Source organism: Canis lupus, chromosome 23 (genome assembly GCF_048164855.1).
Source record: "Canis lupus baileyi chromosome 23, mCanLup2.hap1, whole genome shotgun sequence".
In the NCBI taxonomy this organism is placed as follows: Eukaryota; Metazoa; Chordata; class Mammalia; order Carnivora; family Canidae; genus Canis; species Canis lupus.
In genome coordinates this window covers 6,388,534-6,410,641 of record NC_132860.1, presented here as the reverse complement: position 1 = coordinate 6,410,641, position 22,108 = coordinate 6,388,534, and the positions used below count along the sequence as shown (strand labels likewise).

The following is a 22,108-nucleotide window of genomic DNA, read 5'->3' as shown; positions in this document are numbered from 1 at the left end:
AGAGATTGCATTGGATCTGTAGATCGCTTTTGACAGTATAGACATTTTAACAGTATTAATTCTTACCTACGAACAGGATATTTTCTCATTTATTTGTGTCCATGGTGAACACTGATTGCTTTCTGTCCCTAGAGGTTGAGGATATTTTCTAGAATTTCGGATAAATGGAATATCATATATGCCTTATCTTTAGTTATCTAACTAAAAAGAGAGTTTTTAAAGTTCATCAGTATGATTGTAAGTTCCTTCAATAATATTCCATTGCTGTAGATATACCTTATTTTATTTTATTTTAAATCCGATATAGTTAACGTAGTTTTAATTTCTAGTGTACAATACAGTGATTCAACAATTCTGTACATTACTCAGTGCTCATCAGATAAGTAAATATACCACAGGTTTTCATTTTTTTAAAGATTATTATTTACTTGAGAGAATGTGAGCAGGAGGAAGGACAGAGGGAGAGGGAGAGAGAGAGAGAATCCCAAGCAGACTCTGCACTGACCCAACTCATGACCCAAGCCAAAACCCAGAGCCAGCTGCCCCGATATACTACATTTTAAAACTCAGTTTTCCTACCCATGGACCTAATGGGCTGTTTGCATTTTGAGGCTGTTCTGAACAAAGCTGTGTACATATTCATGTACAATTCTTTGTGTGAACATGTTTATTTCTTTTTAGCGAACACCTGAGTGGAATAACTGGATCATATCTCACATGTATGGAAAACTGTCAGGAATTTCTTTTCGTAGGTCACAGTGCTTATGCTGTTTCCATTCATAGCAATGATGTAAGTAAGGAAGTAGCAGTTATTTCTTATCCTAGCCAAAGTTGATATGGTCAGCTTTTTAAATTTTACCAATTCTAATAGGTGTATAGGGGTATTAATTTGCATTTACCATCTTCTCATGCACATCTTGGATATTTGTATATCTTTTTAGAAATAGTTCAAATCCTTTGTCCACTTTATGGAATGTTTATATTCTTTAGTTCGAAAAGTTGTTTTGCTTTTTTTTTTTTTCTTGTAGTCAACATATTATCACTTCAATCCTATGTAATCTACTGAAAGTTACTTTAAGGTTCAGCAGACGGTCTATTTTATTGTTCCATGGGGTACTTTAAAGAATGTGTGTTCTCTTTATGTTGGAGTATGCTTTATCAGTAAGATGATTGGCTGGTAATGTCATTTAAATCTCCTGTCTCTACTGATTTTCTCAATTTCTAAGACAGGAAGGTCATATTTCAGTTATAGTTGTGGCTTTGTCTCTTCTTTGCATTTTCTGGTTTTGCTTAACATATTTTGGTGCTCTGTTATTGGGTGCATATGCTTATGATTATTATTATTTTGTGTGAACCTTTCATTATAAAATCTATACACTCATATACAGCCTATCATCTATACATTGATAATATGACTTGTTCTGACAACCAATGTATGCCATGAATACAGCCATTATAGTTTTCTTAAGAGTGTTTTTATTGCATATGTCTAATATTTAAACCTAAATATTTATATACAAAGTGTGTTTCTAATAATTTGTAGTAGTTTTTGCATCTTAGAAATGCAATTTGATAGTCTCTGCCCGTTTGGGGAAAATTTTCTAGGGGTCTTTCATGTTTTTGTTTTCTAAGCAAAGGTTTTAATATTTTTTTGATCTAGACGATCTTTTTGCATCTTAGAAATGCAGTTTGATAGTCTCTGCCCGTTTGGGGAAAATTTTCTAGGGGTCTTTCATGTTTTTGTTTTCTAAGCAAAGGTTTTAATATTTTTTTGTTCTAGACGATCTTTTCAAGGTTATTTGTATAGTAAGCAAACTTGGAAAATATAGTCTCCTCTAGAGTAGATTTGTTTACTGTCTAGCATAATAGAGATAATGTCTCCTCGAGAGCAAAAGTTGGGGAGGTTTGCTAGTAACCTCTTATGTAAGACTGGGGCTTCCTTGGCTGGGTACAAACCCACTGTGTGCACAGCATCCACCTGGCATACCTCCCATTACTCCCATGGGGCTGAGAGTTAAGGGAAACCAGGGTAAGCGTGCCCTTGAGGTAACAAAGTCCTTTGTTTTCTGCCAGCCTCTGTGAAAATAAAATCTAAAATCCTTCACAGTTCTTGCTACTTCCTTTTAGTTGGAGTGTTTAGACCATTTGCATTTAATGTAGCTATTGATCAGTTTGGGATTGATCATCTTGCCACTTGTTTATTTTCAAATCTGTTCTTTTTTCTTCTTTTTCTATCTTTTTTGGATGGATTTTCAGCATCCCATTTTTTTTTTTTCAGCATCCCATTTTTATCTCCACCCATAGCTGTATCTCTTTGTGTGTATGTGTGTGTGTGTGGTTTCTATGGTATTTACAATACATGTCTTTAATATATCTGAGTCCCCCTTCAAACAATATACGTCTTCATGTAAAATATAAGCTTTCAATGAATTCTACTTCCATTAACCTTCTCCCATCCTTTGTTATTATTGTCATACATTTTATCCCTGCATGTTATTAATACCAAAATACATTAGTTTTGCATAAAACAGCGTTATTTTTTTAAATTAGAATAAAATTATCTTATATTGACATATGCATGTATCATTTCCAGAGCTCTTAGTTTTGTGAAGATCCAAAAATTTATCTGATATAATTTTTCTTCCACCTAAAGAACTTTCTCCTGCAAGTCTGCTAGTGATAATTTTTTTTTTTTTTTTGGCTCTTATTTTCTGAAGAAAACATTCTGCATTTTTGCTTTCAGTTTTGAAGGATATTTTTGATCCATATAAAACTTAGGCTTTTTTTTTTTTTTTTTTCTTTAACGATGCCATTCTGGTTTACTTGGTTTCTAATGTGGTTTGTTTTTTCTTATACTTATTTCTTAGTATTTAAAGTACCCCAGTCCTCCCTGATGTTTTCCTTCTCTTTTGGGTGTTTTTCAGCAGTTTATCAGGTAATTTGGTAAGGTTTGGTCTTCATCTTACATGGTGTTCATTAAAATTTGTGCATCTGTGGGATTCATTTTCATCAAATTTGGAAACATTTTGGGAATATTTTTTACTCCCATCCTCCTTCTTTCAGACATTCCCAATTATTCGTATGTTAGACTACTTGATATTATTTCACAGTTCATCAAGGAGCTAATCTTTTCCTAGTTTTTTTTTTTTTTGTTTTCTCTTTGCCTCAGTTGGAACCATTTTATTGCTATATCTCCTATATCTTAAATTTCAGTGACTTTTTTTTTTACATCAAATGCACTGTTAATATCACTTGGTGAATTTTAAACTTTCAGATATTTTTCAGTTCTAAAAGTTCCATCTAGTTGTTTTTGATATCTTTCATTTTTGTCCTTGAAATGTCCTGTGAAATGCATTCACATTTTCCTCTAAATTGCTGTGTGTAGCCAACATTTTTGTAACAGATGTTTAATTCTTCCAAGTCTGTCATCTCTTTTCATTCTGTATCTCTTTCAATCGACCTGATTTCCTTTTGATTATGTGTTACAATTTGCTATTTCTTAGCATGCCTAATTTTGATTGGATAATAGACATTGGATATTGATAGTAGACAAGGAGTAAACAGATCTGACCATTCTGAGTTTCACTGTATACATATGCAGTTTAGCTTTCATCAAAGACTCAATGCAAACTACTACAGATCTACAAAGTACTTTGAATAGTTCCTTGCTTTTGGAATTTGGCCCTACAACTTCCAGTTACTCCAAGACTCCTGAATTCTTATCTCTGTTCCTCAGTTTATCCTTAACTCAGGAAAACTACTCTGCTCTGCTTATGATTGTCTTCCCTTCATCCAGATCTGGAAAAATTTCATTTCTCCTCTCTTTATTTTGGAAACTGCAAATCAGTAACTGAATGTAATGTTTTCATTAATTCACAGTCAATAATTTGTTTATGAAATAATTGTGATAATTGCATTTGCATGTTAGAAATTATTTTTGTAATTAAGATAGCATTTTACAGAGACAGATGGGATTATAATTTTATATGTAAAAGTAAAATTCAATTCAATATTCAAATGTTACCTTAAATGGAAATTTTAACTACATGATAGCTTATTTGCAATATCGAGATATAACATAGCCAGTAGTTATAGTATAACCTTTTCCTAGGACTGTGTAAAGATTTTAAATATTTTGTTTAAACACAAGTCATTATAAATATACAGCAAAGGAAATCTGTTTCCCTGTATTGTTTTTTTTTTCTCTTTTTGTTTTGTTTTAGATTTTTACTTAAATTTAAGTTTATTGGGCAGCCCGGGTGGCTCAGTGGTTTAGCGCCGCCTTCAGCCCAGAACGTGATCCTGGAGACCCGGGATCAAGTCCCAGTCAAGTTCCCTGCATGGAGCCTGCTTCTCCCTCTGCTTGTGTCTCTGCCGCTCTCTTTCTCTCTGTGTCTCTCATGAAAAAATAAAATCTTTAAAAAAAAATTAAGTTTATTAACTTATAGTGTATTATTAGTTTCAGGGTGAAAATTTAGTGGTTCATCATTTGCATATAACACCCAATGTTCATTGCAAGTGCCCTCCATCATGCCATCACCAAGTTACCCCATCCTCCCAATCCTGCTCACCTCCAGCAACCTTGTTTGTTTCCTATAGTTAAGAATCTCTTATGGTTTACCTCCCTCTCTGTTTTTATTTTATTTTTTCTTCTCTTCCTCTGTGTTCATCTGTTTTGTTTCTTAAATTCCACATATGAGTGAAATCATATATTTGTCTTTGTCTTATTTTGCTTAGCATAATACACTCTAGCTCCATCCATGTAATTGCAAACAGCAAGATTTCATTATTTTTGATGGCTGAGGCAATATTACATTATGTATATATATGTATATATATATAATATAATAAGCATAATGTATGTATACACACACCTTCTTTATCCATTCATCAGTCAACGGACATCTGGGCTCTTTCCATATTTTGGCTATTGTTAATAATGCTGCTATAAATATTGTGCCCCTTCCAATCGCTCTGTATTCTTTGGATAAATACCTGCAAGTGCAATTGTTAGGTCATAAGCTCTATTTTTAACTTTTTGAGGAACTTCTATACTGTTTTCTAGAGGGGCTGCACCAGTTTGCATTTTCACCAACAGTGCAAGAGGGTTCCCCTTTCTCTGGATCCTTGCCAACATCTGTTGTTTCCTGACTTGTTAATTTTAGCCATTCTGTCTGGTGTGAGTGGTATCTCATTGTGGTTTTCATTTGTATTTCTCTGATGCATGGTGATGTTTTGCATCTTTTCATGTGTCTATTGCCCATTTGTAGTTCTTCTTTGGAGAAATGTCTGTTCATGTCTTCTGTCCATTTCATAATTTTTTTTTTTTTTACTTTTTGAATATTGAGTTTGATCAGTTCTTTAGATTTTGGATACTAGCCCTTTATCTAATATGTCATTTGCAAATATTTTCTCCCACTTTGTAGGTTGCCCTTTAGTTTTGTTGATTGTTTCCTTTGCTGTGCAGAAGCTTTTTATCTTGAGCAAGTCTCAATAGTTTATTTTTTGCTTTTGTTCCCTTGTTTCTGGAGATGTGTCTAGTAAGAAGTTGCTATGGCTGAATTCAGAGAGATTGCTGCCTGTGTTCTCCTCTTGGATTTTGATGGATTCCTGTCTCACATTTAGGTCTTTCATCAATTTTGAGTTTATTTTTGTATATGGTGTAAGAAAGTGGTCCAGTTTCATTCTTCTGCATGTGGCTATCCGATTTTCCCAACACCATTTATTGAAGAGACTGTCTTCTCCATTGGATATTCTTTCCTGCTTTGTCAAAGATTAGTTGACCCCAGAGTTGAGGGTCCATTTCTGAATTCTCTATTCTGTTCCATTGATCTGTGTGTTTTTGTGCCAGTACAATACTGTCTTGATGATTACAGCTTTGTAATACAACTTGAATTCTGTAATACAGCAGACTTGTGATGCTTCCAGCTTTTATGTTTCTTTGGCTATTCAGGGCCTTTTCTTGTTCCATACAAATTTTAGAATTGCTTTTTCCAGCTCTGTGAAAAATGCTGGTGGTATTTTGATAGGAATTGGATTGAATGTATAGATTGCTTTGGGTAGTGTAGACATTTTTGACAGTATTTGTTCTTCTGATCCATGAGCATGGAATCTTTTTCCCTTTCTTTGTGTTTTCCTTAATTTCTTTCATAAGTGTAATATAGTTTTCAGAGCACAGATCTTTTACATCTTTGGTTAGATTTATTCCTAGGTACCTTAAAATTTTTGGTGAAATTATAAATGGGATCAATTCCTTGATTTCCCTCTCTGCTGCTTCATTATTGATGTATAAAAATGCAACAGACTTTTGTGCATTGATTTTATATCCTGCAACTGCCGAATTCCTGTATAAGTTTTAGCAATATTTTGGTGGAGTCTTTGGGTTTTCTGCAGAGAGTATCATGTTGCCTGCAAAAGTAAAAGTTTGACTTCTTCCTTGCTGATTTGGATGCCTTCTGTTTCTTTCTGTTGTCTAATTGCTGAGGCTAGGACTTGCAGTTCTATGTTGAATGACAGCGAGAGTGGACCTCTCTGTTGTGTTCCTGACCTTGTGGGTTGAGACCTGATGTGTGGCCCAATATGTGATATATTCTGGAAAATGTCCCATGTGCACTGAAAAAAATGTGTATTTTGCTGCTTTGGGATGGAATGCTCTGAATACATCTGTTAAATCCATTTGGTCCAATGTGTCATTCAAAGCCCTTGTTTCCTTGTTGATCTTCTGCTTTGATGATCTGTCCATTGCTGTGAATGGGGTGTTAAAATCCCCTACTCTCATTTCTTTAAGTTTGTTTTTAATTGATTTATATATTTGGCTGCTTCTAAGTTAGGGGCATTTCCCCTATTATTAAAGCATAATTCTAAATCTTTAGATAAGTCATAAATTTAATTGTAAAACTTTAAAGAGGAGTATATCACTTTTAAAGGCCTGTACATATTGTTTGTTGAAAAGCAGCAAATCTCAAATTTACCACAGAAAAGAAAGTGGTAATTAGTTATGGTCATTAATAAAATTTTAGACTCAATGTCTTGGATGTCAGATGGTTGCACTGCTTTTATTTTGCTGAAACAACAGAGAGGTGTCTTTATTTTTCAAATGAAGTCAAATTATGAAATGCCACTTGATGTCATAAATGCACATATTTTGGTCTGGCATGATTTCTTCCATACAGACTTCATTCAGCTTTATGTCCACTGGAAGAAATTAAAATACATAGATATAAATTCAATTAAAATGTATATAAGGAAACTTATACAAAGTTTATACATAGTAATAAATCATCTGGAAAAGATCTCAAAGGGAGTAGGCTTTCTTACACAAAGGAATTTTTATAAAGAGCTAGAAGTGCTATTCTAAATTATTGTAACATCACATTAAGATAATAGCCAGATATGAAAAGCACTTTTATGAAATAACTCATATCTGGGAATGAGTATGATATAAATTTTTTTTCTTCTATGAGTCAGATAACAAACACTACAAGGAGGAAGAATTTGTAGAAACCAAAAACAACAGGTTAGAGAAAAGGTTAAAGTCATTTCTAAACATAATGGATGTGACAGGGATGTTAAAAGGAGTTTTCTTTTCCAGTCTTATGATCTTTGGTTGGCCAAGAAAGCATATTATTATATGTATCCATTGAGAGTTTTTAAGTCTTGAAATGAGTTGAAGTGAGCAACAGGGACAAATAAGTAAAAATAGAAATATCAGTATTGGCAGGAATTTAACCATAAGAGAATATTTCATGATTATTTTAATATCCATGATTAAGATTATTAATAAAATAATTAAGAGGCAGTTTTGGTATAGAGACTTTAGACAGACAAATATCAAAACAAAAATACTTTGTCAAACTTTTTACAACTGAGTGCTCTATCCTCATCCTCTGTTCTACTGGGCCCAACCCATATGTTAAAGATACTTATACGTATGGACTCAGATTTTTATTTTCATCCCAAACCATTTAAGTTGTATAAATACTGCTATATTTTTTTGAAGCCAAAGATCAGTTTAAGAAGAAAGAAAAATAGAAGAGGGTATTAGTAGGGATGCTGCTTATAACTCAACAATTTGCAAAAGGTTTAAAGGGAAAAACAGTGAAAGGATCAGTACAGTTTAGAGATGTGTTATTCTGTGTGGCCTGGTTTTAGTGCTAGTCTAACAGTCATTACAACTTTGCAACAAGATTATTTAGGCAAATGGGGAATAAATACTTATGTTCATTTATAACAATTTGACATTGCTGTGACATTCTGATCATATGTTACACAACGACAGACAGTCCACAATGATTTGGAAATCAAACCAAACCAAATGAAACAAAATTGGTCCTGACCAAATTTGAGAAGCACTGAGAGTTCAAGCTTAAATATGACACATTACACATCTTGGTCAATATATAGAAGAAACACTAGAATAGAGTGTTCACAGTACCTCCTTGCTATTATTATTCTTTGGTGAGTCCTGAGAGGCCCTTTAGCATAGTGTGTACTTTGGGGCTTTGAGCCCCTGATGTTCTTTCTTGGGAAAAGGGTGTATTTTCTCTTCTACAGGATATCTGAACTTTCATTCTGTGTAATACGGCCACAGGAAAAATATCTAGATGTTTTGAAGACAATTCCAAGAATCCGTGTAGTAAGGAGAATAAGTACTAAGTACCAGATTGAACTCAGGCTTCTCACGTATCATGCGTTTTGTTTTTTATATTTTTATAGAGACATTTTATTTGTCTTTGAGAGCTCAAGTGTGTTGTCTGCATAATTGAGATAATTATCTCTAATTGAGATAGAACAATTCTGTAGGCATTTCTACATAAAACTGGTAGCTCAAGAAAGAAAGGAGGGAGCTTTTTAATGGAAAAATCCTAAATGGTTTGGTGTTGAGGAGTAAGTCATGAGGAGAAAAGATTGATGGCACAAGACATCTGAACTGGCAGTGAGATAGAAAAATTAGCCAAATTAATGTGTGGAAATTAGTCAAAAGTTTAAAGGGCTCAGAAGTGGTAATTGCCATACTCAACAGAAAGATGGTCTCAAGAATCACTGCTCCCTCCCCTCCCCATATCCCATATAATTATGTTTTACTAAGGGATAACTATACGGATGTAAGATACATTGTGCAGACATATCTTAATATCTTAATGCATATCTGAGAGACCATGATTATGTGGATGGTATTTCAAACACTAACATATCTGCAAGAGAAGAACTGTAGATATTTAAGACAGTGCAGTAACTCTAGAAGCTTGAGGATCCTGAGTTTCTAGGTGGCAATGCATAAGGCCCCTTGACTATGCAAAGATAAATAGAAGAAAAAAAAGCTGAAGGGCTGAACCATTACTCATAATTTGTATTTACTCCAAAATTAAGAGAGGAGGGTGAATTATGAAAGGAGGACCATCACAGCCCAAAAAGAGAAAGTACTTTATTCCACACTAATGGAACCTCAATTCTTGTCAGAGCAGCAAAGAAGCCAGTTCAGCATTTCACTACTCTAAATGTACTTGCAGCTTGGGGTGGCCAGGGACTCAGTTTTGACCAAAGAAATATAAGTGGGGTTTCCAGTCTGACATGTCAAAGAACTTGGAAATCATCAGTCCCATCCTCACAAGAAAAATGCAGAACAAATGGAAAATCAACATCTCTTCTTGGATCCATTAGAGAATTGAGATCGTGGGACAAGCTGCTGTGCTGGAAACTGGAGACACAACGATGCTGCTGGAGCTGATACTGTTCCAGTAGGAACACTCAAACCTCAACAGATGAATTGCTGAACCTCATGATGGATTAGCTTCAAAGTTAAAAACTTAGAGTGCAGGGGTCAGTCTTAGGGAGGCCCCCATATTTCCTTGAATCTTACCTCCAGGAGCCCCACCAGGTCTTACTGCAATAATCAGGAGGAAAAATCTCCTTTTGCTTCCAGCAGTGGGAGGGGAAAAGCAACTATTTTGAAATTCTTCCAAGCTCTCCTCGTTAATAGGGACTGTCCTCAAGGGAAACCATTTTATCACAACTTAATGAACCTGGGTTTTATTAAACCCTTACTGACCTAGGGAAGGGAAACAGCCAAATCTATACTCTTCTACATAGCAGAAGGAAATACCCAACTCTAGTCCCCTGTAGCCTTCCTGTTTCACTGAAGGGTAAGGGTAGCTAAGTAGTTGTTGAGAAAGTCATGTCCTAGGGACACAGGCTCACTAAAATGTTAAAAATCTACTCATAGGCCTATAATATGCTTCTCTTGCTCCAACAACTTGCCACCACATTAATAAGTCTCCTATATAACATCAAGGAGGTCAGCTTAAAGAACTGCAAGCCTCAGTTCTTATTTAAGAAAGAGGCTACAGGGGAACCCAAATATAAGAGGAGACACAAAAACCAGGAATGAATTTTTACCTCTGAAACCACAGCTACAGAAAACAAAAAAACAGCCTAAATCCTAGCCAGATAAACACAAAACCTCACATTAAAGACTTATCTATCTTATTTTCTAACTTAATCGATCATGTCTGGCTCTTAACAATAACAAAAATATAAGACATGCTAAAAAGTAAAAAACAAAACCAAAAAAGAAAACTGTCTAAAGAGACAAAGCAATCATCCAATCCAGACTCAGTTATGACAGAGATTTTGAAATGATCAGACTGGAAATTTAAAATAATTATGATAATTATGCTAAGGGCTCTAATGGAAAAGTGGACAAGATGCAAGAACAGTTTGATAATGTAAAGAGAAAAGGAAACTAAGAAATAATCAGAAGCAAATGCTAGTAATTCAACATTTCTATTCAACATCATCTAGAAGTCCTAGCTAATGCAATATAAAAGAAAATAAAAAGAAACACCTTTCTCAACTAAAAATGTTGCTTAGTCAAAGTGAATCCCAAAAGAACTCAAAGGTGGACTTCAGGAATTTCTTATTGTCTTTGTAAAAGATGGGCTGTGAAAATAAATGTTTAATGCAATTCTGAAACTAAAATAAATAAATAAATAAATAAATAAATAAATAAATAAATAAATAAAAAGAAAAAGGTATACAGATTGGGAAGGAAGAAATTAAACTATTATTCACAGATGATATATTTATTTATGTAGTAAATCCCAATGAATCAACAATAAGAAAAACAAAAAAAATCCTGGAATTATTGGGCAAGGTTGCAGGATATAAGTCTACTACAGAAGAGTCATTTGACTTCCTATATACTGCTAATGAACAATTTGAATTTGAAGTTAACAACAGAGTACCATTTACATTAATACCAAAAAAAGGAAATACTTAGATATAAATCTATCTAACAAAATATGTACAGAGTCTGAATGAGGAAAACTATAAAAATTTGACGAAAAAAGTCAATGATCTAAATAAATAGGAGAAGCCCAATGTTCATTTACAGGAAGACTCAATTCTTTCCAAATGGATCTATAGATTCAACACAATTTAAATCACTCAAGCAAGTTACATTGTGGATTTTGACAAGCTGAATCTAAATTTTATATAGTAAAGCAAAAATATACAGAGTTGCTAACAAGCATTGAAGTGAAAGAACCAAATTGGAAGACTGACACTGCCAGACTTCAAGATTTACAGTAAAGTTATAGTAATCAACACAGTATAGTAATGGTGAAAGAACAGATAAATATTTTATTCAGTGGAATAGAATAGACAGCCTGGAAATAGACCTAAATAGTTAGTCAACAGATCTTTGACAAAGGAGCAAAGGCAATACAATAGAGAAAGGACAGTCTTTTCAATAAATGGTACTAAAACAAATGGAACAACATCTATATGCAAAAAAAAAAAAAAAAATCTAGATACCTTGTACTTTACTTTTCAAAAAGTGACTCAAAATGTATCATAGACCTAAATGTAAAATGCAAAATTGTAAAGCTTCTAGATAATACAAGAGAAAAATCAATGTGATCTTGGAGTTTTTAGATACGATACCAAAAGCATGATCCATGAAAGAAATAATTAATAAATTAGACTTCATTAAAGTTGAAAACTTCTACTCTGGGAAAGATACTATTAGAATAATGAAAACAGTGGGAAAAATATTTGCAAAAACACATCTTATAAAGAACTGGTATCCAAAATATAAAAATGGCTGTTAAAACTCAATAAGAAAGTGAATTCAATTAAAAAGTGGGCAAAACATTGAAATAGACATTGTGCCAGAGAAGCTATACAGATAGCAGACAAACATATGAAGATATTATCAATAGTATATGTCAACAAGGAATTGCAAATTAAAACAATGAAATATCACTACACACCTGTGAGAATGGCTAAAATCCAAAACACTGATAACATCAAATGTTGGCAAGAATGTTGTGGAACAGCAGAAACTCTCATTCATTACTGTTAGGGATGCAAAATTAACAGCTACTTTGGAAGACAATTTTCCAATTTCTTACAAAACTCAACATAGTTTTACCATATGATCCAGCAACTGTACTCCTAATTAGCCAAATGAGTTGAAAATTTATGTTCATGCAAAAATCTGCATATGAATATTTATAGCAGCTTTATTCATGATTACCCAAAATTGGAAACAACCAAGGTGTCTTTGAATAGGTGCATGACTAAACCATTGATTCCATTGTTTCCATTGTTTACCATATAAACAATGGGATCATATAAACAATGGAATATTATTCAGTGACAAAAAGAAATGGGTTGTCAAGCCATGAAAAGATATGAGGGGACCTTAAATACATATTACTGAGTGAAAGAAGCCAATTTCAAAGGCTCCATACTATAAGATTGCAACTATATGACATTCTGGAAAAGGCAAAGCTATAGAGACAGTAAAAAGTTCAGTGATTGCTAGGGCCTTGAGGCAGGTGAAGGAAGAGCAAAGGGTCAAAGGTGGCGCACAGAGATTTTTAGGGCAGTGAAACTATTCTGTATGGTACTGTCAGGGTGGATAAAGACGTTATGCATTTGTCAAAACCCATAGAATTATACAATTCAAAGAGTGAACCCAATGTAACATATAAATATATATATATATTATCAGCTTTATTGAAGGAAAGTTGACATACAGTGACTTGTGCATATTTAAAGTGTGCAATTTTAAAATATTTTAGCACATGTATACTCATGAAACCATTACCACAACCAAGATTATATATATATGTATATAAAATATATATAACATATTTCTAAATATATAATATAATATAAAAAAATATATAAATTGTATATAAGTATATAAAATACAAATATATTTTATATTTTTATTTGTATATAAATATATATTTATATATAAAGGAGGCTCTTTTTCTGCCTAAAGGGGAGTTGACTCAGCTGCTGGCATATGTTTCTTGCCTTTTGTCCTATACTGTTTTCTCCTGGAATGTAAACACAATGTTTCCTATTGTAGAAGCCTTTGTGAGACCATGCAAATGACAGTCACGTGAAAAGTTTGAAGGATCATAGAGACAGAGAGAACCTGGAACTTCTTTAGTGATTTTTGGAACCACCATGTCAGCTATAGACTGCCTAGGTCAGGAGTTCTTCTTTGGAGAAAAACTATACTCCTATTTGGTTAAGCCACTGAAATTGAGTTTCTCTTATTAGAACCTAAAGTTAGCAAATTACTGATTGCCATAGCTATCCATTAGCTGTGCTTATATTTTTTTTTTCTAAAAGAAAACCAACAGAAAAAAATCTTAATTCTTAGAAATATATTTTTCACAAATCTTTTCATAATAAAATATAATTCTCATCCTCAAGATTGCCTGAATAAGGCCAGGGCTCAGTACAAAGTTGAAAAGGAATGAATGAGGAAATGGGGATTTTCACCCTGAAGAAAACCTGAATATGAAGGAAGGTAACAGTTTTGCTCAAATACCTGAAGGGCTTTAAAATGGAGGGCCATTGGATTTATATTTGACTATGAGAAATATAATTAACACTACCAGTAAAAAACTCATGGAAGCAATATGACAGGTTATGTGGAAGCACTTTTAAATCCATGTCAAAGCATATTTTTGACCATAATGCTTTGAAACTAGAACTCATCACAAGAAGAAATTTGGAAGAAACTCAAACACTTGGAGGTTAAAGAGCATCCTACTAAATGATGAAAGGGTCAACCAGGAAATTAGAGAAGAATTAAAAAGATTCATGGAAACTAATGAAAATGAAGATACAACCATTCAAAATCTTTGGGATACAGCAAAAGCAGTCCTAAGAGGGAAATACATCACAATACAAGCATCCCTCAAAACATTGGAAAAAACTCAAGTACACAAGCTAACCTCGCACCTAAAGGAACTGGAGAAAGAACAGCAAAAAAAACCTACACCCAGCAGAAGAAGAGGGATAATAAAGATTCGAGCAGAACTCAATGAAATAGAGACCAGAAGAACTGTAGAAGAGATCAACAAAATGAGGAGTTGGTTCTTTGAAAGAATTAATAAGATAGATAAACCATTAGTCACCCTTAGTAAAAAGAAAAAAGACTCAAATTAATAAAATCATGAATGAAAAAGGAGAGATCACAACCAATACCAAGGAAATACAAATGATTTAAAAACGTATTATGAGCAGCTATATGTCAATAAATTAGGCAATCTAGAAGAAATGGACGCATTTCTGGAAAACCACAAACTACCAAAACTGGAACAGGAACGAATAGAAAACCTGAACAGGCCAATAACCAGGGAGGTGATTGAAGCAGTCATCAAAAACCTCCCAAGATACAAAACTCCAGGGCCAGATGGCTTCCCAGGGGAATTCTATCAAACATTTAAAGAAATAATACCTACTCTACTAAAGCTGTTCTGAAAGATAGAAAGGGACGGAATACTTCCAAACTCGTTCTATGAGGCCAGCATCACCTTAATTCCAAAACCAGACAAAGACCCCACCAAAAAGGAGAATTATAGACCAATATCCCTGATGAACATAGATGCAAAAATTCTCAACAAGATACTAGCCAATAGGATCCAATAGTACATTAAGAAGATTATTCACCATGACCGAGTGGGATTTATCCCCAGGATGCAAGGCTGGTTCAACACTCATAAAACAATCAATGTGATAGATCATATCAACAAGAGAAAAAAACAAGAACCATATGATCCTCTCAATAGATGCAGAGAAAGCATTTGACAAAATACAGCATCCATTCCTCATCAAAACTCTTCAGAGTGTAAGGATAGAGGGAACATTCCTCAGCATCTTAAAAGCCATCTACGACGGATCCCTGGGTGGCGCAGCGGTTTAGCGCCTGCCTTTGGCCCAGGGCGCGATCCTGGAGACCCAGGATCGAATCCCACGTCGGGCTCCCGGTGCATGGAGCCTGCTTCTCCCTCTGCCTGTGTCTCTGCCTCTCTCTCTCACTGTGTGCCTATCATAAAAATAAATAATAAAAAAAATAAAAAAAAAGCCATCTACGAAAAGCCCACAGCAAATATCATTCTCAATGGGAAAAAAAACTGGGAGCCTTTCCCCTAAGATCAGGAACATGACAGGGATGTCCACTCTCACCACTGCTATTCAACATAGTACTGGAAGTCCTAGCCTCAGCAATCAGACAACAAAAAGACATTAAAGGCATTCGAATTGGCAAAGAAGAAGTCAAACTCTCCCTCTTCACAGATTACATGATCCTGTACATAGAAAACCCAAAGACTCCACCCCAAGATTGCTAGAACTCATACAGCAATTGAGCAATATGGCAGGATACAAAATCAATGCCCAGAAATCAGTGGCATTTCTATACACTAACAACAAGACTGAAGAAAGAGAAATTAAAGAGTCAATCCCATTTATAATTGCACCTAAAAGCATAAGATACCTAGGAATATACCTAACCAAAGAGGTAAAGGATCTATACCCTAAAAACTACAGAACACTTCTGAAAGGAATTGAGGAAGACACAAAAAGATGGAAAAATATTCCATGCTCATGGATTAGAAGAATTAATATTGTGAAAATGTCAATGTTACCCAGGACAATTTACACATTTAATGCAATCCCTATCAAAATACCATGGACTTTCTTCAGAGAGTTGAAACAAATCATCTTAAGATTTGTATGGAATCAGAAAAGACATTGCATAGCCAGGCAAATGTTGTAAAGGAAAACCAGAGCCGGGGGCATCACAATGCCAGATTTCAGGTTGTACTACAAAGCTGTGATCATCAAGACAGTGTGGTACTGGCACAAAAACAGACATAGATCAATGGAACAGAATAGAGAACCCAGAAATGGACCCCCAGCTCTATGGTCAACTAATATTTGACAAAGCAGGAAAGACTATCCACTGGAGAAAGTACAGTCTCTTCAATAAATGGTACTGGGAAAATTGGACAGCCACATGCAGAAGAATGAAACTGGACCATTCTCTTATACCAGACACCAAGATAGACTCAAAATGGATGAAAGATCTAAATTTGAGACAAGATTCCATCAAAATCCTAGAGGAGAACACAGGCAACACCCTTTTTGAACTTGGCCACAATAACTTCTTGCAAGATACATCCATGAAGGCAAGGGAAACAAAAGCAAAAATGAATTATTGGGACTTCATCAAGATAAAAAGCTTCTGCACAGCAAAAGAAGCAGTCAATAAAACTAAAAGACAATCTACAGATGGGAGAAGATATTTGCAAATGGCATATCAGATAAAGGGCTGATATCCAAGATCCATAAAGAACTTATTAAACTCAACAGCAAAGAAACAAACAAACAAATCATGAAATGGGCAAAAGACATGAATAGAAATTTCACCAAAGAAGACCTACACATGGCCAACAAGCACATGAGAACATGCTCCGCATCACTGGCCATCAGGGAAATACAAACCCAAACCACAATGAGATCCCACCTCACACCAGTGAGAATGGGTGAAATTAACAAGACAGGAAACCAAAAATGGTGGAGAGGATGCGGAGAAAGGGGAACCCTCCTGCACTGTTGGTGGGAATGGGAGCTGGTTGGGCACTCCTGAAAACTGTGTGGAGGCTCCTCAAGGAGTTAGATAGAGATGCCCTACCACCCAGCCATTGCACTGCTGGGGATTTACCCCAAAGACACAGATGCAGTGAAAGACCAAGACACCTGCACCCCGATGTTTACAGCAGCAAGGTCCACAATAGCCAAACTGTGGATGGAGCTACAGTTCACTTTGAAAAACTGGATGTTGTCACCATTTATGACCGCTTCATTGACCTCAACTACATGGTCTGCATGTTCCAGTAGGATTCCATCCTGGCAAATTCAATGGCACAGTCAAGGCTGAGAACTGGAAACATGGCATCAATGGAAAGCCCGTCTCCATCTTGAAGGAGCAAAAGCCCACCAACATCAAACGGGGTGATGTTCTTGCTCAATATGTTGTGGAGTTCTCTGGTGTCTTCAGTACTATGGAGAAAGCTGGGGCTCACTAGAAAGGTGGAGCCAAGAAGGTCATTATCTGACCCTTTTGGTAATGCTCCATGTTTGTGATGGATGTGAACCATGAGAAGTATGGCAACTCCCTCAAGATTATCAACAGTACCTGCTGCATCACCAGCTGCATGGCCCCTGTGGCCAAGGTCATCCATGACAACTTTGGCATTATGGAGAGAATTATGACCACAGTCCCTGCTATCACTGCCATCCAGAAGACCGTGGGTGAGCTCTCTGGGAAGTTGTATCATGACGGCCAAGGGGCTGCCCAGAACATCATTCCTGCTTCTATTGGGGAAGACAAAGCCATCCCTGAGCTGAATAGGAAGCTTATTGTCATGGTCTTCAATGTGCCCACCCCCAATGTATTAGTTACAGATCTGACCTGCTGCCCGGAGACAGCTGCCAAACATGCTGACTTCTAGAAGATGGTGAAGCAGGCATCAGAGGGCCCCCTCAATGGCACCGTGGGCTACACTAACCAGGTTGTTTCCTGAAACTTCAACAGTGACACTCTTCTACCTTTGATGCTGGGGCTGGCATTGCTCTCAATGACCACTTTGCCAACTTCATTTCCTGGTATGACCATGAATTGGCTACAGCATCTGGGTGGTGGACCTGTGGTCCACACGCCCTCCAAGGAGTAAGAGTCCCTAAATCCAGGGAGAGTACAAGAGGAAGAGAGAAGCCCTCAGTTGCTATAGAGTCCTTGCCTCAATTCATTTGCCAATGCACTGAGAATCTCCTGGCCTGGAAACCGTCTCAGACCCCCTAAAGAAGGGTTTAGAAAGCCCTACCTTGTCATGTCCCATCAGTAAAGTTTACCCAGACAAAGAGATTTAAATAATAGTTGAGATTTTGATTAGAGGAGTTTTAAAGTAATCTCTCAGACTACACCTACACTATTTCTCAAAGGAAAGAGGAAAGCCAAAATTTAGAGTACTACATAAATTAAAGAAATCTTTTGCATTTAAGGACCTGTTACTTTTAGTGAAGTCTCTATATTGTACTTATTTTATTTTTTTTAATTTTTATTTATTTATGATAGTCACAGAGAGAGAGAGGGAGGCAGAGACACAGGCAGAGGGAGAAGCAGGCTCCATGCACCGGGAGCCTGATGTGGGATTCGATCCCAGGTCTCCAGGATCGCGCCCTGGGCCAAAGGCAGGCGCCAAACCGCTGCGCCACCCAGGGATGCCTATATTGTACTTACTAGGAGTCCTGGTTCTGGAAGAGGAGCAGGTCTTGCAAACCGTTTATTAAATTTCCTCTTCTCTTTCCTTATGTTTTTCATATTCTCAATGCGTTTATCTCTGGACTTTTGGAAAATTAAAGGGAAGGAAGACAAATTATACTTTTTATAACATAAAAAGTTAACATGCTGGTTATATTTTTGGTTGGTGCCAATAAAAAAAAGATAAAAAAAAAGATAAACACAGTCAGTGGATATGGTTTACATAGCTACATAAAAGTAGGAACAAATCTATTTTTCAAATACGGGGTTCATAGATGAAGAAAACCCATCGGAGCATCTCTAGAGTTTTCAAGTGAGACTATTTACTTTTGATTCCCACTTCAGCAACGGTAGGATCTAAGGCTCATGGATATGTATGTTTACTTTTGTCTTAAAAGTAATGCTCATTAAAAAAAACCCAAAGGGATTTTCTTTATAGAAATAAGAAAACAAAACTCATGCACATTCTTTAGTTCTCTTAAATGCTGCATATGTTAAGCAGCGATTTTTATGTCCCCAATTGTGTGGCCTCCATAAGTAGCAGAGATCTCAGGGTCTAACTGGAATGCTTTGAAGATAATGGAGCATCGGGGTGCAGGTTATATGAATAAGAGAAACTTTTATCCATTTCCATTGGGAGTACACTTGGCATAATGGCTTTGAAAACTATGTCACATTACTTTATAACAATGAAAAAATTGTGTTCCCTACGATCCAGCCATTCTATTCCTATTACGTTAAAAAACAAGAATATTAAGCATTTAAGTTATCCTAGTTAAGACTCATTCTCATAGTGGTCTCAAGATCCCAGAGTCCCATGAAAGGTGACACTGAAGCATCTAGATAATAAACGTTCTATCATACTGGAGACCACTAGGCATAAAGGAACATAACCAAGGTACAATTTTAACTTATTTATTGAATTATTTATTGAAACATTACCTGCCTTGCAGTGACTTCCGAAGGATGCTGCCATCTTGGCCCTTCCTACACAAAAGGTAAAATGAAATTAAAACAAAACAAACCACACACACACACACACACACACACACACGAGCAAATAGAAATACTAGTTATTATAATAGGAAGCCTATGCTACTTTTTTAAAAATTTATGTAACATATGGATATTATCTCAATGGCAAGAGGCAGGCTCAGAATAAGAACATTAAGGTAAAAATCAGGGTGGAGGATGGCAATAGTGTCATGAACCACATGGAGGGAGCATGTAGAGTACTGAGATTTATCATGAAGAAAAGGGTGGACAAGAAATCAAAACATGTTTCTGCCGGTCCTTGGGGTGACCGAGGAGCCCCAGCAAGCGGTATGGTTTTCTGAGATATGAGGAGCTTGGCTGTTTAGTTTGTGGGGTTCCCACACCTTCTGCTGATTTCTAAATTGTACCTTAAATACCTCCCCTGCACCTCATTTTGATCCACTTGTTTAATCCAAAGAGCCAGAAGCAATGTCCTGCCCTCATCCTCCCCAATATTGAGAAACTTCCTGCCTCCCCGCTCTGTCAGCCCCATGCCACCTCTGGGGCAGAGCAGTGGGTCAGTCAACAAACACCCTGCTGACTGTGCCTGACTTCTAGAAGCACTTGAGGTGGGGGCTTTCCCTGCTCCTAAGTGGGTCCTGCAACCCAGGATCTCGTCTGTCTACTTCCCAGGGACCCCCAAACCTGTGCCCCAGGACCACCCGCTGTGGTCACAACCTGATGGTGGGAATCACAGGGCCCCAGGGCGAAGGGGGGCCCTGGGCACTCACGGGGTTCACTTGGATGGCATCATCTTCTGTGCAGCACAGGCACATGCTGCTAAGGCCCAGGCTGGACAACCCCTGCAGTGACCAGGGCTCACCCTGTCCCCCGCCTGGCCTTGCCCGGGCCCCACCCGGCCCCATCACAATTCCCTTTGTCCCAGGGCCACGCCCTTGCCCTTGCCCCCAGCTTCCTGCCAGACCCATCACAATTCCCTTTGTCCCCGAGCCTCACCCTTGCCCTAGCCCTCACTCCCACCCCCAGCTCCCGCCTGGCCCCGCAGGCAAGGGCCAGGGCCCAGGTTGCCACAGTTCTCCCAGCAGGCCTGCTCCCACCAGCCCGAACATGGTCGTTCCATCGTTTTCTTACTTCTCAACCTCTGCCCTCTTCCTGGGGAGCCCCCTCGGCTTCGGGAGCCCTCTGGCTTTGGTCCCTGGCCCTGCCCCTCAGCCTGCTGTTGGGGCTCCCCATTCCCTCCCCTCACTCTTGGCCCACCGCAGCATTCGCTGGCCCCATCCCCCTGCCTTCTCCCTGTGGACTGCTGCCCTGAAGGAAGGGAAGTGGGCTTTGAGAAATGCCCCAATTACAGGTTGCCCATGACCACCAACTTTTTTTCATTTGAAGATTTTATTTATTTGAGAGAGAAAGAGCACAAAAGCAGGGGTGAGGGGCAGAGGGAGAGGGAGAAGCAGACCCCCCTGCTGAGCGGGGAGCCCAATGTAGGGGCTCCATCCCAGGGCCCTGGGGTCATGACCTGAGCAAAGGCAGACGCTTCACCAGTGGAGCCACCCAGGCACCCCCATGATCGCCAGCTGGAACCGGGTCTTCACCATTGCTTCCCACCTCTTTTGTGTTTGCCTAGATCTTCCTTTTTTTTTGTACTCTACGGCGTTCTCTTCAAACTGTCTCTCCTCTGTTGAAACGTCTGAGCCCACACAGCTGTTGCTTCACACACGGAGCTTGGCTAACAGGACACCAGAGCTTATGCTCAGCACTGTTGGATGAATGTACATGTATTAAGTCGTCAACTCCTTACAACAACCGGAGAGAGTAAGAGCAGTAAGAGCATGATTATTATCATCTGGGAAATAAGGCATTAGCGTGTTAAATATCCTGCCTGAGGTTACGCCATTAGAAGCTCTGCTGGGACTTAAATCCCCAAAGCCCGCTTCCAGGCCTGTGCTCTTCCACCTCCGTGCTATGCCACCAATTGCTTCGAAAAGCCCAGACTGGAGCTACCTCACGTCCTTACCACCTTTAAGTCTGTCACCTCATTTGTACCCATATTATCCTTTCCCTGTAATCCTGTGAAATGGAAAAAGTTAGTTGCCCCTCTTTTTGTCTCCAGTAAATCTGTTCATTTTTGTTCCCATCTTCTCAGAGATCCTGTGTAAGATTATTCCCTCCCCTTGTTACCCAATCTGTATTGTCTGTTTTCTTTAAACAATTAACTGCAATACGCTCAAGTCATCCCCTATTGAAACTAATAAACCAAAGCCCTTTGAAAAGCAACTAATTGTGACCATTGCCCATTTCCTGTATTTACAGTAAATAATCATAAGCACCGCCTGTGGTTCCCATCTCCTCTTCTTTACATGAATCCAGTGCAATATTGCTCTGCAACCTGCTTCCTACTCTTACTACCCCCACTGGTACTTGTTTTAAAGTGGTCACTGGTGATCTTCCTACTAAATTCAACAGACACTTTTTACC

At 37.3% G+C, this 22,108-nt stretch overlaps 2 protein-coding genes and 1 long non-coding RNA gene across 4 annotated transcripts in view; 1 reads left to right on the top strand and 2 right to left on the bottom strand.

Moving 5' to 3' along the window:
- LOC140614659 (uncharacterized) overlaps positions 1-22,108 on the top strand; it is a 273,756-nt gene that overhangs the window by 3,827 nt on the left and 247,821 nt on the right. The window lies entirely within an intron of this gene.
- Positions 1-22,108, bottom strand: part of SVIP (small VCP interacting protein) — a 211,685-nt gene that overhangs the window by 10,944 nt on the left and 178,633 nt on the right. The gene's annotated exons all lie outside the window — the stretch shown is intronic.
- CCDC179 (coiled-coil domain containing 179) lies at positions 7,030-20,532 on the bottom strand. The gene is made up of 4 exons (XM_072793751.1): positions 20,351-20,532; positions 19,580-19,624; positions 18,617-18,716; positions 7,030-7,194 (listed from the first exon to the last, which is right to left on the bottom strand). Exons 1-4 carry the CDS (start codon positions 20,446-20,448, stop codon positions 7,186-7,188), a joined length of 252 nt encoding a protein of 83 aa, XP_072649852.1. The 5' UTR covers positions 20,449-20,532; the 3' UTR covers positions 7,030-7,185.

Excerpts from the sequence above, each read along its gene's own strand:
- CCDC179 (XM_072793751.1), bottom strand. The coding sequence starts at position 20,448 with ATGTGCCTGTGCTGCACAGAAGATGATGCCATCCAAGTGAACCCCGTG. Across the intron at positions 19,625-20,350 it reads CCTGTGATTCCCACCATCAG|GAAGGGCCAAGATGGCAGCA; the intron begins GTTGTGACCACA and ends CCTTTTGTGTAG. Across the intron at positions 18,717-19,579 it reads CGGAAGTCACTGCAAGGCAG|AGATAAACGCATTGAGAATA; the intron begins GTAATGTTTCAA and ends CCAAAAGTCCAG.